At 44.3% G+C, this 16,209-nt stretch overlaps 1 protein-coding gene across 4 annotated transcripts in view; it reads left to right on the plus strand.

Annotated features, from left to right (window-relative positions):
* LOC311271989 (rho-associated protein kinase 2-like) overlaps positions 1-16,209 on the plus strand; it is a 32,738-nt gene that overhangs the window by 13,234 nt on the left and 3,295 nt on the right. For 3 of the 4 annotated variants that reach the window (XM_084378026.1, XM_084378025.1, XM_084378027.1), the window contains exons 8-30: positions 888-979; positions 4,873-5,032; positions 6,101-6,197; positions 6,284-6,363; positions 7,242-7,290; positions 7,390-7,525; positions 7,704-7,795; positions 7,911-8,157; positions 9,277-9,383; positions 9,502-9,661; positions 10,087-10,247; positions 11,100-11,284; positions 11,484-11,553; positions 11,738-11,841; positions 12,015-12,201; positions 12,339-12,432; positions 12,717-12,811; positions 13,096-13,284; positions 13,606-13,774; positions 14,024-14,245; positions 14,846-14,913; positions 15,032-15,120; positions 16,069-16,147. In XM_084378026.1, the coding sequence (XP_084234152.1) occupies positions 888-979; positions 4,873-5,032; positions 6,101-6,197; positions 6,284-6,363; positions 7,242-7,290; positions 7,390-7,525; positions 7,704-7,795; positions 7,911-8,157; positions 9,277-9,383; positions 9,502-9,661; positions 10,087-10,247; positions 11,100-11,284; positions 11,484-11,553; positions 11,738-11,841; positions 12,015-12,201; positions 12,339-12,432; positions 12,717-12,811; positions 13,096-13,284; positions 13,606-13,774; positions 14,024-14,245; positions 14,846-14,913; positions 15,032-15,120; positions 16,069-16,147 (2,932 nt within the window). The remainder of the gene's footprint in view (positions 1-887; positions 980-4,872; positions 5,033-6,100; positions 6,198-6,283; positions 6,364-7,241; positions 7,291-7,389; positions 7,526-7,703; positions 7,796-7,910; positions 8,158-9,276; positions 9,384-9,501; positions 9,662-10,086; positions 10,248-11,099; positions 11,285-11,483; positions 11,554-11,737; positions 11,842-12,014; positions 12,202-12,338; positions 12,433-12,716; positions 12,812-13,095; positions 13,285-13,605; positions 13,775-14,023; positions 14,246-14,845; positions 14,914-15,031; positions 15,121-16,068; positions 16,148-16,209) is intronic. The other variant, XM_084378028.1, reaches the window with a different exon arrangement.

Raw genomic sequence — 16,209 nt, forward strand, 5'->3', positions numbered from 1 at the left:
TCTCCCACCACAGACAGAATCTCTCATGTGTACGGCTGCCCAGCCACACACCCACACACACGCACACGCACACACACACACACACACACACACACGTATCTTGAACACTGACCAATACATTCATTCACCACACATGCTCAGTCACTTGCTGAATCATTCCTGTAAGCACCACCATCCTCTCCTTTTTTCACTTTGTTTTTCACCTCTTTCCTTCTTTTCCATCTGTAATTTTCTCTTTCTACCTTTTCTCGGTGCCACTTTCCATTCCTCCATCCTCCCCTCGCTGCTGTAACTTTCTCCTTTTTCTCCTTCGCACTCCTGCAGTTTTCTGGGCATTGAGACACGGTGTCTCGATGTAAGCCTTTGCTTGGTTGCATGTCAGATTTTTTTTTTTTTTTTTTTCTGCGGGGGTTTAAAAACTCTCCCTTCTCTGTTTCTTCCTCCCCGCCCCTGCCCTGTCTTCCTCTTGGCTGGGTCTGGAATGTCCCACACGTGGCAAGCCCAAACTGCCGCACCCCTCCGGTCCTGTACCCAGCGGTGGAGGAGGAGGTGGAGGAGGAGGAGGAGGAGGGAGGAGGAGGGAGGAACGGGGGACGAGAAAGAGAGAGTGCGTAGAGTTTTAAGTAGAGGGAAGTCAGTTGTGTTGATGTTACCTCCTGCTGCCTGATCCTGGATCCATATTATCTGGTCTGGTCAGAGGAGGTTCCAGTGTTCGCCAGTGGTCATGTGGCTCTCCATGCTGGTCAGTGTGGTCAGTGCCTAGTGGTCACTCCACTGGCCTGTGTGTTTGGGATGTTGATGACGACGGTGGGTGGAGGGGACGGGCGGGGGTGTGTTTTGTGTTCATGCTGAGGAGGCTCGGCTCACAGTCTCGGTCCTGTGTGCAGGGAGGTTCGTCTGGGCCGCACCGGAGTGGATGAGATCAAGTGCCACCCGTTCTTCAAGAACAAGCAGTGGACCTTTGACAACATCCGAGAGAGTAAGTGTGTGCATGTGCATGTGTTTGAAACTTGTGTGTCTTTTAACTCCACACAATACAGGCGCAGATTTCCCCCTTTTCCATCTGTGGTAATGTTTGTTGTAATACTTCTTATCATCTGCAGCCCATTCCTCTCCAGATCTGTTTCTTATCAGCCTGAGTTCATAGTTTATTTCCACCTCCTGAGCCAATAAGCCAGCATATATGGTTACACACATGCTCTCCATATGCTCCCCACTTGTATCTTACATTATACGACAGGATGGTGTGCAGAGCAGCAGGGCAGCAGAGCGCATGATGCACGAAACCTGCAAGAAGAAGACATGTTTTATTAGCCAGTGATATTATAGTTAACTGAGACAGTTTCATCTGTTAGCCCTACATTATTCAATGGGTTAAACACGGCATGCTACTGTAGCTACTAATAATGCACACTGATGACACTCAAAGGCTGTCTTAGTGAAAGTCTGCACCAATAGGAGCATGCTGTGTTTAAAGGGACACTATGTAGTTCTGGAGACGAAATTCAAACTCTGAATTTTAATATTTACAACATTAATGAGGTAAAAATACAAACTCAGAAATATTTATTTTTTCCATAACTGAATAAACGAGCTGTTCTCAGAGGAAAATAAGGTCCCCAGGAGACTGTTTGAAGCTAGAAAGGTGGCAGGGTCCGCCACATATAAACAAAGTAAAACAGTAGGCCAGTTAAGGTCAGGTTGTTTATTCAGATTATTCAGTCATGAAAACAAAGCGAGGCTGTTAACTTAGTTTGTTTAGGTTTGTTCTTCTGATTAACATTTCTTCTCCAAAAACTACACAGTGCACCTTTAATGTTGTGTAGCCGAAGAACTGACAAATCATGTGAGATTTCCATTAAAGTGAGTCAAAGCTGTTTTTAATTTAAATCCTTGGTGAGTTTCCTTTATGGTTTTCTTTAGCAGTGAAGAAGAAGATCAGTCAGAGTTAATGAACATAAACAGCCATATTAATGCATTCTTGGGTTTAAAAATCAGTGACTACACTGTAAATCCTTTACAAATGAATGATTTATAGGTTTATTTACTAACAAAAACAAAGATAGAAGAAATCAAAAACAAATCCTGCAGCTGTAATGATATAGATACGTTGTTAAGTGAAGCTTATAATTTGCTCCTTTAAATTTAGCACTTGATCGTTGCAACAGTCGTCTCCCAGGATACAGTTGAATCAGATCAAGCGTCTCATAGGAAGGAAGGAAATAAGGAAAGATGTATTAGGAGTGAGAACAGGACCTCTGTGTCTCGCGGCCTCTCTCTGCCTCACCTGGCTCTGGTTAAGACGACAGACAGAACTCCTGACTGAACGTCAGACTGCCGGGCCGTCTGCAGCACAAAACCACCACTGTGGCACTGCTCGCACTCAAACACACAGTCATGGAGACACGACCCCGCTCCCGTTGTGGCGTCCCGCAGAGCTGCGTGTACCACCCCAGTCCAGTCCCCCGCATGACCCAGGAGATTCTGGGCTGCTGTACACGGATGACTCTTCTACTTTATGTTTATCAAACTCATTAACGGGACGGTTCAAGGAAAAGACGCGAGCACCGTGGATGGATGAGATGGGAGGCAGCGCCCCCCGTAGCGGCGGGCGGGGCAGGCTGTGCGGCCTGCGTGGACCGGCCTAATGAGAGGGGCGCCCCAGTTTGGAGGGTTGCTCCCGCTCTCTCACTCTCACTGTGGCCACGGCTGCCTGTCATTAGCCGCCCGCTATCAGAGAGCATTCTGGGAAGTCGTGCCACAAGGGCCTCCATGGAGCGGCCCGTGTCTCTTTCTGTCTCACCGCATTTTTGGCTTTTTTTTTTTTTTTCTCCCCTCATTTGTTTCATTCCTGTGCTTGATCTCTTTGAGGCACATTTGTCACGCTGAGGGTTGTGTCTTGACCTAACAGTAATGAGCTCTTTGCTCAGAGCCAGGATTGCGCTGGTCTGAGGAACACGATCCATAATGGCTGCCCTTTTTTTTCTCAATTAGGAACTATTTATAGGTTAAAGGACTAGCTTAGTTTTATCTGATTGGCCCTTTGACACATTTTTGTCTGCCTGTTGTGCAGAGTTTTAAAAAGCACGGCTGCTCCTGTGAGGAGAGGGCAGGCGTTCGGGCTTCGGTCGTGAAAGGCACTGTGTGTGGGGCACAAAGCGAGCACTGTACGGGAAGAGGAGTGGTGTCAGCCTCACGCCAACCTGCAGAGAGCTTACTCCCCAAAGGTGGCAGAGAGTTTACTTGTGGAAAAAATGTTGAGAGTTACTTGAAGACGTGCTTTAAATTTAAAGTCCCCCTCCAGTCAAAACTGTTTTTTCATTCTTGTTCCTACAGTTGAATGTTTGAGCTTCACTGTGTAGAACGATGTATATGCAGAGTTTGACGCTAGGAGGATGTAATGTACTGAAAGTGTACATTTTCAGCCCATTCTGGTCCAATATTTAACATAAACGAGTGTGATTTGGAAACTCAGAGTGTCCATTGCACAAACACTGAGAATGGACATGACAGTGAAGTAGGAGGCAGCTTGTGTCCGACAGCTGAATTAAAAATATTTACATATTCTCCACCTGCAACTAACCAGTTAATCAAGTTAAGCCGATTGAATGTCAAGAAAATTCAGAAAAATGCTCCTCACAATTTCCCAGTGCCTAAAGTTACATCTTCATATTGCTTTTTTGGTCCAACTTAAAGTGCAAAACCCAAAGACTCTTCATATATCATCATAAATGACAAAGAACAGCACCAAATCCTTTTACATTTCAATTTAAGAAGCTGAGACCAGCAAATGTTTGACAGTTTTGCTTGAAAAATGACTATGAATTGATTATCAAAATGGTTTAAGGTGCAATGTGTGAACATTGAAAATTCAAAAATGTATTTGATCATTAAAAGAATGTGAAGAAAAAGCTTTAACATCTGTAGTTATCTCAGTGCTTTTCCACCCATAACTGAGTTCAAATACTTTTCAAACTTTGCTTTGTATCTATTGTTAATAGCTTACCATTTGTGTTTGTATATAGTGTTTTTTATAACTTTTATAACCATTGCTGACGTTAGTTATCCACATGCTGATGTTAGGTTGCTGGCTCTTTAATACGCTGTGTGCTTGGAAGAGCTGCCAAAAATGAAAGTGACCGACGTGCACCGCCTTGTCAAAGCTCCAGACCTCACTAAATCAGAGAGAACTGTTGGTTATACTATCATGTGTATATGCAGAGCTTTTTCTGACGCCAACGAGGCTAGCAGACAGCTTAGCTCGTTAAAAACACCTACAGTACGTCCCAAATGATCAAAAACATTAAAAACACTATATACAACAAACAACTAACAAGACGTATACTGTAGCGTTAGCACCGGAAGCCAAAGGATGTGCAGTTTTATAAAGCGGATACGTCACGCTACAAAGTGCAAGTGGAGATTTGTGTTGCAGAGATATCTACTGGAGTTAGCATGCTAACCAGTTAGCCGCGGCCCGTTTACACTGCCAGCTCCTGTGCTAGCAGTGCAAACACCAACTCTTCCCAGTTGCTCTGAGCTCCCAGTCCAGACAACTAGATGCAAGGCTAGCAGAGCTAACTTGCTCTAGTTAGCAGCAATGAGCAGTAATCTGAGTATGAGTTCAACAGGTGGCTGATCACAGCTGATCCTTGCACCTCTAACATATCCTGGAGTTTTAAATGAAGGTGCCATTTTAGGGATTTTAATGTGGTTATTACCATGTCAGACACATTACAGAATTTAAATACATGCGTGGAGTGGCCTCAGTTTATGTAAAACACCATCCCTCTCTTTTCTCAGCCGCTCGTAGGCTGCACCTCCTCCGCTCCCCTCTCTTGACTCTCTCTCCCTCTTGTTTCTGCCCTCCAGCTGTGGCTCCAGTTGTGCCCGAGCTGACCGGTGACATAGACACCAGTAACTTTGACGACATAGAGGATGACAAAGGAGATGCCGAGACCTTCCCTCCACCCAGAGCCTTTGTGGGCAACCAGCTACCGTTTGTCGGCTTCACTTACTTCAAGGAGGACCAGTAAGAAAGAGTTTTAACTCTGTCGTTTTCTTTAAAACTTTTGTGTGGATTAGTGTTCGCTGACCTTACACTTTTGTTACTTGTGTGAATTATAGCGGCATTTTATGGAGATTTTCACTGGAACAAAATGTAGCTCTCATGTGTGGAAGCTTTCACAAGGGCCTCAGGAAACAGGTTTAAGGACAGAAATGCAAGAGGCAGAAAAAGACAGCTTCACACCCGTACCTGTTAATGCAGTCTTACACCAGTCAGACACTGTATGCCTGTTCGAGCTCCACACTGCTGCCTTGTTCTGACAGCCCCTTTAAATGCCCTCTTTGCTGACGTTTTTGAAGCCGTGGTCTGGATTCAGTAGGAGATGTAGTGAAAAAATGACACCTTTGTGTTGGATTTGTGATCATATACACTTTTTAAACAGCAATGGTTTGACTTCAAGGTATGTTTTTAATTTCGGGGCTTATGCTCATGAAGCTGAAGGTTCAGCTACTTGTGTCTAATGTATCTTTCAGTCTGTTATATTCATCAGTATTGAGCAGGTAATAGAAACATTTTGCCTGTAGACCAGGATTATGATTTTACCTTTTCTGAAACAAAGGGCCAAAGGGCACAACTGGTTATAAAATGATCATAAAGTGTCTTCAGATTCCTCGGTCATTATGCAGTTGTGGGGCAGAGTCATGTAATGATTCCCAGAGATAACTGCCCACCATTCATGGTTAACAGTTGGCAACAGGCAGCGTGGGTTGGAGGCATCCTTTGGGTTTCTCCAGAGGTAAACCCATCCAGATGTGAGAAAGATCCTCAGACCTTATTGCTTTTCCTCCACAGCACATGGCTTCAGGTTTTAAGATTAAGGATCTAAAGTAAAAGTGATTTCTGAGAGGAAAAGATGATGCAATAAATGTGACGGGTGTCTCGATTGATGACTAAAGTGGCTTTATGGATCTGGTTTTGGGTAGAATATGTCACTTGGTTGTCGAAATGTGGGCTTGTGGACGGTGTTTGATGTTGAGAATTGCAGGCAAACTCACTTACAGACATTCATGAGTCTCCAATTCCCTCTTTCAGGCTGCTGAAGGTGGAAAACAACCACTCTGAGGAGGATTCAGAGGACATTAAAGACAAGTCTGAGGATAAAGAGTCTCGCTTGAACAGTGATAAAGAGGTAGGTGTTTTTTTGAGAAGAAATGAACCAAAGATGGAAATAGTTGTGAGATAATAGTATTATTTTATCTTTTCTGATCTGAGCAGCTGCAGAAGAAGCTTCATCAGCTGGAGGAGAAGCTCGACCATGAGATGCAGGCCAAAGATGAGCTGGAGCACAAGTGCAAGTACGACGGGACATATAACATCAATGTCACTGTCACTGAACAAAGCAGACAATCACTGACGAGATTGGCATTCACTTTGTGCCATCTGCTGGATAAAACCAGGCTCAGCCTACAGGAGTTTCAGGTTGATTTAGTCCCGATTCACCCCGTCTGACAATCAGAGGAGAAATCTGATCCTCAGCCGCTGCAGATGTTCAGCCCAGATTATCTGCTGATGTGAAGGGTTAAAGATCCGGTCTTAAACCTCCAGAACTGCTCGGAGACTCATCGGGGCCGCCCCGACAGCATCAAGCGCGTTTGAAATTAATGATTTATAATCTGGATGATTACGTCAGCACTTTACGAGCGGGACCAAAATAGCCAATGAGAGAGCAGAGCAGCTGCTGATACCGCGAGGCAACGACAAACATTCACGCTAACGTTAGCTAGCATACTGCTGTTAAAAGTTAAATTCTGACCTCCAGCTTTAAGTATTAACATTAATACACTGACAGTGTCTCCGTTTTGTTTACATCTGCTTCCCCATGAGACCTCGTGAGGTGGTGCATCGCTTCCTCTGGCATGATAATCTTAAATATATCCAGTGGTGTGTGTGACGCTCCCATATCTTCAAATCTTGTTGTGTGTGTGCATGTTTGAGACCAGAGAAGACAACATCTGTGAAGACTCTCCTTGTGTGCATGATGCAGCCTGATTTTAAAATCAGTGAGCATTTCAAAACTCCTGCTAATGCTCCTGTAGTCTGTGCCCGGCCTGAGGCAGGAAATCTGTTTGATTGCTTTACACAACATGAAGAAAAACTGAATATTTGGAAACCTGTACCTATAGTGACAATAACACAACAGAAGTCTGCAATCAAACTGTCCTCTTTTTTCTAGAAATGCCACCAACCGTTTAGACAAGCTGGTCAAAGAATTAGACAAGGAGGTAAGGATGGATGGATAAAAGGCATTTCAATCATGATATAATGAAGCAGATTAGAGATCATCCCACTCAAAGCGTTTGTGTGATTTCCTCCCCGCTTAGATGAGCAGCAGGCAGAAAGTGGAGGCCTCGCTCAGGCAGCTGGAGAGAGAGCGAGCTCTGCTGCAGCACCAGAGCACCGAGAACCTGCGCAAGGTGGAGATCGAAACGGACAGGAAACGCGGCCTGGAGAATGAATGTGAGCATCTGGGAAACATCGTATCTAAACATCCCGAATACGCTCAAAAAAGCATTTCTAACATATCAGTGCAACTCATTAAAACTGCATCTCACTGTTTAGATGTGTTTACAGGGTCCATTGAATGTGTGAGAGCAAATACTGAATTAACTCCTAATTGTTTGTATTTACTCACAAGTGAACAACCTGAGGGACCAGCTGGAGGATCTTAGGAAGAGGAACCAGAATTCCCAAATCTCCAATGAGAAGAACATCCAGCTTCAGAAACAGGTGAGGGGGGATGCTTTTTAATCTTTTACATAGCTTTCTTCACTGTTGTGTAAATCAAGCATCTCAGTATAATGATCCACATGAACTGACCCAGCCGTCCGTCTCTCACCTGCAGCTCGAGGAGACCAACGCCGTGCTGCAGGTCGAGCAGGAGGCGGCAACGCGGCTGAAGAAGAGTCAGGCAGAGGCGCAGAAACAGGCTCAGAGCCTGGAGGTTAGCCTCAGGGAGATGCAGGAAAAGTACAGCCAGCTGGAAAACGACAAGATGGAGCTGGAGAAGCAGCTGATGGGGCTGCAGGCCGAGCTGGAGGAGGAGAAAGGAGCCCGCAACCTCGGGACAGAAACTATTACTGACCTGCAGGGTGAGACACGGCCGTCCGGTTCACTTTGATTTGAAGGACTGAAATGCACTAAATAAGCAGCCTTTCTTCATCTTACACATGAAACGTTGAATGTATAAGCAATAAAACACACTGTTGTATGAGTCGTAGTTTATGGTGGCTAATGTTAGCAACTGTAGCACTACATTAAAGGAACAGTTCACCAGAAAAATCAAGTCCCCATCTACTTCAGTTGTTTAGAAGATAATGACTGAATTATAATTTTTCACTAAACCGTTCCTTAAATATACAACAGACAATTAGGAGTCAATTTCTTGACTTTATAACTCTTCTCCCCCTGCTAATAGCTAAACACTGTTTATTTCACATTTTTATTTTGGGTGTTTAAACACCTCGCCTGCACACAGCGGCTAGAAATTAACAATAAGCAGATGAGAAACGCCGTTAAATGTGGTTGTTAAATTTAACTACAATAGCCACCAGCCAACCGTTGTTAGCAAGCCTATTATATTCCAAACTCTAATGTGTCTATTAAAATGTTATAAGGTTAGCAAATCTCCCAGACAAAAGGGTTAATTCACTCCCATAACTGTGATCTTTACGGGCTCATTCGAAGCTGCAGCAGTAAACATCCCGTCAGTAGCAGGAAAAAGCCGTTACACAACACAGAGCCGGAGGCTGGACGGGGTATTGGATGTGAATCGCTTTTCTGGACCGAGCCTCGGGAAATATCAGATCATAGGTGGAAACATCTGTTCAAAAGGCTGAGAGTGAAGTAAGATGCTGTAGCAGAGCCAGCACCTCTTCTGAGACGATGTTTGGAAACTTAAACGTGCTCAGAGGCGGCTCGCTGAGGTCAGAGGGGACGCAGGGAAACAACGGTGAAGCCTGTTTGCTGTGATGCCTCATGCTTTTTTCCCTCTCCATGTGGGTGGAGTTCATGAAAGGGAAAATACACATGAAGTGAGTTGTTTTTCGGATATCGGAGGCCAAACGTGACATAAAGTCCAGGAGCAGTATTTCATGTCCCCGAAAACAAGTCCGTAGTTCAGGTGCGCTACTTGTAGTCTCTAAAAGTCATCCTATATTCCTTTTCTAATTTCTTTGCTATTATCTCCTCCTCCCATTATTCCACCTCAGGACAGATCTCTGGCCTGGAAGAGGAGGTGAAAGAGGTGAAGTCATCTCTGTCCAAGGTCCAGGCCAAGAAGAAGCAGCTGCAGGAGAAGCTCAATGACCTCGAGAAGGTTGGTTGTCTGTTTGTTTTTGAGCTTTTTATATATTTGACATTTCTTAATTGCATTACGTTCTCATTCCTATGACACAAGAGTGTTAAAGAGCCTAATATCCTCTTTGATTCTTTAGGAGAAGGGCAACCAAGAGATCGACTTGACGTTCAAGCTGAGGTCGCTCCAGCAGAGCCTGGAGCAGGAGGAGGCAGAGCACAAGGCCACCAAAGCCAAGCTCGCAGATAAACACACAATCTACCAGTCCATCGAGGAGGCAAAGTCTGAGGCTCTAAAAGGTGAGCAGGTGTTAAAGATGACTACAGGAGGGATGAAAACATCAGCATATTTACAGGAGTTTAAACAGTGTTTCACTGAGCTCAATCATCACAGATACTGAGAGATTAGTATTATCATGAAAGTCGGCCTCTTTTGTTCAGGAGACGAAGAAGAAATGAGACCTCGTTTGAAAACGATGAAGTGCCGATTGATGCAGTCGACCTTGGTCAAATAATTCTGCTTTGTGTCCTGCAATATGTCAGAAAGCTGTAACAGTCTGGCCTTCAACCGCATCACTTTGCTCTGATTGTCCTTCGGTGCAGCGGGCCATTTATCTGTTGCTCCATTGAGGTTCATCCGAATTGTTTTGTCAATACTGTGAACAATTGGTCCGGCTTCGATTGCCCTCCTCACGGCTTTTCTCGGTTGTTTTGTCGGGGTCCAGAGATGGAGTGCACCCTGCACGAGGAGCGCAGCTCGAAGCTGCAGGTGGAGGGGAAGCTGCTGCAGCTGGAGAAGGACCACTCCATGCTGGACTGTGACTACAAGCAGGCGCAGCACAAACTGGACGAGCTGCAGGCGCAGAAGGAGAAACTGTCTGAAGAGGTGATGCTCCAACAATCGGTTCATTAATCAAGAAAATGTATTTTTATACGTAATTTAATTGTTTTAAATAATGGTAATGCTTTATGATAAGCATTATGATATATAACATATATATATAAGATGATAATTAACATTATATTGTGTTAATAGGACTGCATGAGTGAAGATTTACATTTATTAAGCAATAGTAAAGGTAATTAATGATATTATATTATAAAGTGTTACCAAGGCCTTATCATTATCTCGGGCCCTTTGCTGCCTGTGGTCCTCTCTCTCTCTCTCTCTCTCTCTCGTCCCATTTCCTGTCGTCCTTCAGTTCTGTCTAATGAAGCGACGAAATAATAAAATAAAGAAAATATGTTATATTTGTACTCGGCAGTGTTAGGAAGGCCGACCTCTCAGTGAACTGTTTCATTTTGAGGCAGTAATAGCTTGATTGTCCTCGGCGTGCGGTTCAGCCTTGTTCTTGCCGTGACATTTTTCTTTTCAGAGCTATTCAGGCCGGTTTTCACCAACTCTGCTGTCGGCTCTGTGGTATTAAAGAGCAAGATCTCGTGGCTGTCCTCCTCAGGATAGGGATTTGCGCTGATATGTAGTCATGTAAGGTTTTAACGCTACGTGGTTAATATAAAGCATCACCTCACATTTTCTTATATCACATATTCAGGTTTCTTAAGCAATAAGAAGATGATGCTTTGGTTCTGGGACTTTGTGGCCATGCGTTTCTTATTTTTAGACCAATGACTAATCCATAATGACAGTAAGCGTTAGCTGCAGCCCTGACTAACCCTTTGTTCTTCAGCTTGAATTGTCCCCACTGCTGCCGCTGAAAATCCTCGTGTGTTTGTGCAGGTGAAGAACCTGAACCAGCGTCTGGAGCAGGAGATCCACAAGCGGACTCTGAGCCAGAGCGAGCTGAAGATTCAGAACCAGCAGGTGTCGGTGCTCCGCTCGTCAGAGAAACAGCTCAAGCAGGAGCTCAACCACCTGCTGGACCTGAAGCAGGTCCTGGAGAAACAGAACCAGGAGCTACGCAGGTCAAACAAACACACACACACACACACTTACATAGTTACATATTGAACATAAACACACAGTGCAGCTGAGTTTGTTGTGATAGTGCCGGCAAATTGCTGTAGAGAATCTCATTCATCGTATCTGATGTGAGGAAAGTGCTTCGGCTCTGTGGGTAGTTGGCCAGGAGCGACGATTGACAGATTGTTGGTCGTCTTCCAGGGAGAAGCAGGAGGCGGGCGGCCAGCTGAAAGAACTGAAGGACCAGCTGGAGGCAGAGCAGTATTTCACGGTAATTCTCACAAACAATTGTCCTTCTTTTGTGCACCTTAGATGCTAAAATATTTGAAGCTCAGCAACAGACTAGCAACAAATATGAATCTACAGTATATGAGCGGAGAGGGAGTTTACTTTACGGCCTCCGTCTCACATCAGTGATATGAAATTAACTGAGTCTCCAACTGTCCTCCTGCAAGACCCTCTACAAGACGCAGATCCGTGAGCTGAAGGACGAGTGCAATGAGAAGAACAAACTGTGCAAAGAAGCGCGGCAGCGACTGGCAGAATATGAAGAGGAGAGGTAACTGTTCACTACTTTGTTCTCACTACTTCATTCCCAGTCTGAACACTGTTACAAGAGACACTACAGCACCAAAAGAAAAAGATTTGATCCAGTGTAAGTCAAGAACATGCAGAGAGAAAATATATTAATATGCTAATAATTGTTCCCTCCCTCCTCTCCTCCCTCCGCAGGGATTCCCTGACGACCCAGCTGGAGGCCAGTTTAACCAAGGCGGACTCTGAGCAGCTGGCTCGCTCCATCGCGGAGGAGCAATACTCCGACCTGGAGAAGGAGAAGATCATGAAGGAGCTGGAGATCAAAGACATGATGGCGAGACACAAACAGGAGCTCGGCGACAAGGAGGCCACCATCAGCTCGGTGAGAGCAGTTTGAGTCAATTAGAGACAAGAATGGATTATTATTATTATTATTATTACTTATTTACTTCTGTTTTCATATGTTGTATAAATCATGTATGTATGGATGAGACTCACCTCTGCTCTGTCACATCACAGCTGGAAGAGTCCAACCGCACTCTGACGGTGGATGTGGCCAACCTGGCCAGCGAGAAGGAGGAGCTCAACAACCAGCTGAAAGAAATGCAGCAACGTGAGTGTCATTTTTCTTTTTTAAGTTAACGAGCACCATGGAAAGAGAGCAGATTTCTACAGGGATGACATTTCCCTCAGTCCTGGAAAATGTGTTAAAAAGCTCTCACGCATCAGGATGATTTATAGGGAGACGGCTGTGAAAATCCCATGAAAAGCAGCCACGAGTCCCTCCATCAGGGGCAGAATGTCCATTTTAAATCCTGCACTATAAGTTGTGGATTACTTCTGTAAAACTTCTGTTAAGTAAAACTGAATTAATATTCTTCTCTGCTATTTATACAGAGCTACAGAAAGCCAAGGAGGAGGAGAAGCACATGAACTCACTCAAAGTGTCCTTTGAAAGGCAGCTGCAGAACGAGAGGACACTAAAAATTCAGGTGTGTGTCTGGCTGCCTACACAGGTCTGGAAACCCTGGAAATTGTTTCTATACTTTAACTTTTTTCTCCACAGACGTCTGTTATGTCACATCATCTGTTGTTAAGAATAATGTTGAGCTGCAGGCTGGCGCTGAACTCCGGGCAAAATCACTGAGATGTGAAGCAAGTTTAAAAAATCTCTGCCGCAGCAGCATTGATATTCCTGCCGCGTTCACTGAATTCGGATTTATCTCAAGTAGATCTCTGTAAAGCTCGCGTTGCGGTGTTTCTTTTCGCCTCCCAGGCTGTCAACAAGCTGGCCGAGGTGATGAACAGGAGGGAGACGGTGCGAGGAGGCCACAGAGGCACCGGCACCGAGGTGCACAGGAAGGAGAAGGAGAACAGGAAGCTGCAGCTGGAGCTGAGAGCGGAGAAGGAGAAGCTGAACAGCACCATCATCAAATACCAGAGAGAGATGACGGATATGCAGGCGGTCAGTACGCCGACACTGCACACAGGCATATCCATAAACGGCATATATATAACCACTTTCAGCTAGTAAAAAGCCATTAAAGCTGTTGTTTTACATTGAATAATTAATTAAAGCTCTACAATTCTGCAATTATGGCCAATAACTTTATAGATACATTTAGCACAGGGGATCCCAAACTTTGTTCCTTAGGGAGCCAAAATCAAACACCTGTTTTACTGTATTTTCTTCTTTAACAAAGAGAAACATAAAGAAACATTGATGTGGAATCGTAAACAGCCCAGAGTCTGCGGATGAAACTGTGTTTTAATGTCTGATACTCAGCTGATAGCAGAAGAGAACCAGGTGCGTCTGGAGCTCCAGATGGCGTTGGACAGTAAAGACAGCGACATCGAGCAGCTTCGTTGCCAGATCACCTCCCTCAGCGTTCACTCTCTGGACTCCACCAGCATCAGCAGCGGCAACGAGCTGGACATGGGTGAAGGATACCCAGGTAGACAAAGGAGGCTCACTCCCACACTTAATGTCCTATATGTTGCAGCCAGTAAGCGAATACACATCTGCATGTACGTCCTGTGTTCCTCCTTCTTCGGTCTCTTTTCCTGAGTTCTTGCTGTTTCCTCTGTTTATACTTTGAGCCTCTTTGTCTTCCAGGCCAATTGTTTTTGACCTTTTCCCTCTTTATGCTTCTTCCTTTCCCCCCCTCCTCATTTCACCTCTCTCTCTTCGGGGTCCGGCGCAGTGCGCATTACTCACTCCCACACGTCCGAATCAATGTCCTTCACCTACCAGCGCACACACAAATCCGTCTGCATCGACACCAGACCCAACCTCCGCTCGGCTCACACCCTCTTTGACTCTGACTCTGAGGATGAGGACGAGGAAGAACATGACGGGCGGGTGGAGCGGGGCCAACGCCCCCTGGCCCTCACCTATGATCAGCCCGCTGAGGCTGAACCTGCAGGTGACCCTGCATGGAGGTTCAAACCAGGGATGGGGATGAAAATACTGGTTTATAACATTTATCCATCAAAGTATTTCCAGAGTTTTTTTTACGGAAATTGAGAGAAAAAAAAGCCTCAACCCTGGTTCAACCTTGCAAGTTTCAGCTAATCCCTCTACTCTGTTGACTCTGTCCCCGCTGTGCTCTAATCCTTTTTAACGTTCACCGGACACAAGAATACTCACAGCTTGATCCCGGCCTGCTTTCTCCAGATTTATTCCACTGCAGAGAACGTGGAGCAATCTTTCACCAAGAGTGAAGTTTGTGTGTGGAGTTTGACCGCATTTTAGTTCATTTTCCTCATCAGACACCTGCCATATGTTGTGCTGTAGGCTCTTTATTATCTTTATGGTTCCTACTGAAAAATCTGTTATTGAAATCTTGTAGCTTCCTCCTGCCCTTTGGTTTAAGTGAGGAATCATTTCCTCTCCAAGTGCTGAGTGTCTTTTTCAGGAAAATGCCACCAAATGCTCAAAATGTCAATGTGTTCTTTTATAGCATGATTAAAAGCTGCTCTCCTCTTTGTGTTAACATCTTCCTGTTTTCTTCTCTGCACACTAGACTCCAGGCTGGAGGGCTGGATTTCACTTCCCACCAAGAACACAAAGCGGTTTGGCTGGGACAAAAAAGTAATGTGTCCACTGTTGTTTCTCGTATCTAAACATTTGTTTTGGTAGTAAGCACCATTACCACTGAGTCATTTCCCCCCTCTAACCTTTTCGGGCCTTGTTTCCCTTTCCTCTGCAGTACATAGTTGTGAGCAGTAAGAAGATCCTGTTCTACAACAGCGAGCTGGACCGAGAGCAGGCTAACCCTTTCATGACCCTGGACATCGAGTGAGTCATTTCGAGCTGGGTTTGAACATTTAAAAGTACTAATAATTAATAAAATATGTAGAATTAATGTATTGAGCACAATAGTTGCTAATCTTAGTAGCCTAGTTACTACAAAGAATCAACAGCCGTGTTTTTGGCTTCTGGCCCTGTGAGGCTTTGAGTTACATGCTAATGTCACCGTGCTAACAAGCTCACAATGTCAGTGCTAACATGAACTTTAGCAGGTTTAATGTTCTGCTTACCATTAGCAGATAATGTCAGCATGCTAACATTCATTTTAAGTATTTGTTACATGTTTCCAAATTTTTGTTGTCGCACAATATTAGGAACAGTTTTCAGTACATCATCATGCTAACAGCAAGTTTAGCATTTATAATGTTTACCACAGTCACATTTAAGTTTAGCAAGTTAGCACGCTGATATATTTATTTTAGTTTTCAGTATTTTCTTTATTTATGGGCCATTTTCTTTTTTCTCTTTGTGTTCGACACTGTGTTGGAGAGGTGTTGGGTCAAGTTAAGATGTGCTGGACAAAATATTGGAAACAATTTTCAGCACGTCATCATGCTAAAAAGCTGACAATGCTAACCGTTTAGTGTATATGCCCTTTACCTAGGTCACCATCTTATTTGAGCCTGTTAGCATGCTGACATTAATTTTAATTTTCAGTATTTTCATATATTTGCCTTTATCTTATTACATTTTTTGTTGTTTTTTTTCCTTTTTTGATGCTGCCAGAGAGATGTTGAGCATTTTTCAGTGTGACATCATGCTAATGTTTTTATTAGTTGTTTTATTTTTGACTTAAAGCTGCCCCTTACTGATTCTTATTTTGAGCTTCTGTCTTTAAAGCCAAGTATAGATACATAAATGACTCTATACCCAGATTAGTCATTACACTTACTACCCTTGATTTACACTGAACTCTTCCATGTCTTCCCTCTACAGTAAGCTGTTTCACGTCCGGCCTGTCACTCAAACTGATGTGTACCGTGCAGATGCCAAAGAAATTCCAAGGATATTCCAGGTAATGTATGAAGCACCTTCTCTTTTTCCGGTATGTTTTTTAAAATAATTTTTTCCTTAATA

This window comes from Pagrus pagrus (genome assembly GCF_965226575.1).
Source record: "Pagrus pagrus genome assembly, chromosome: 16".
Lineage (NCBI taxonomy): Eukaryota > Metazoa > Chordata > Actinopteri > Spariformes > Sparidae > Pagrus > Pagrus pagrus.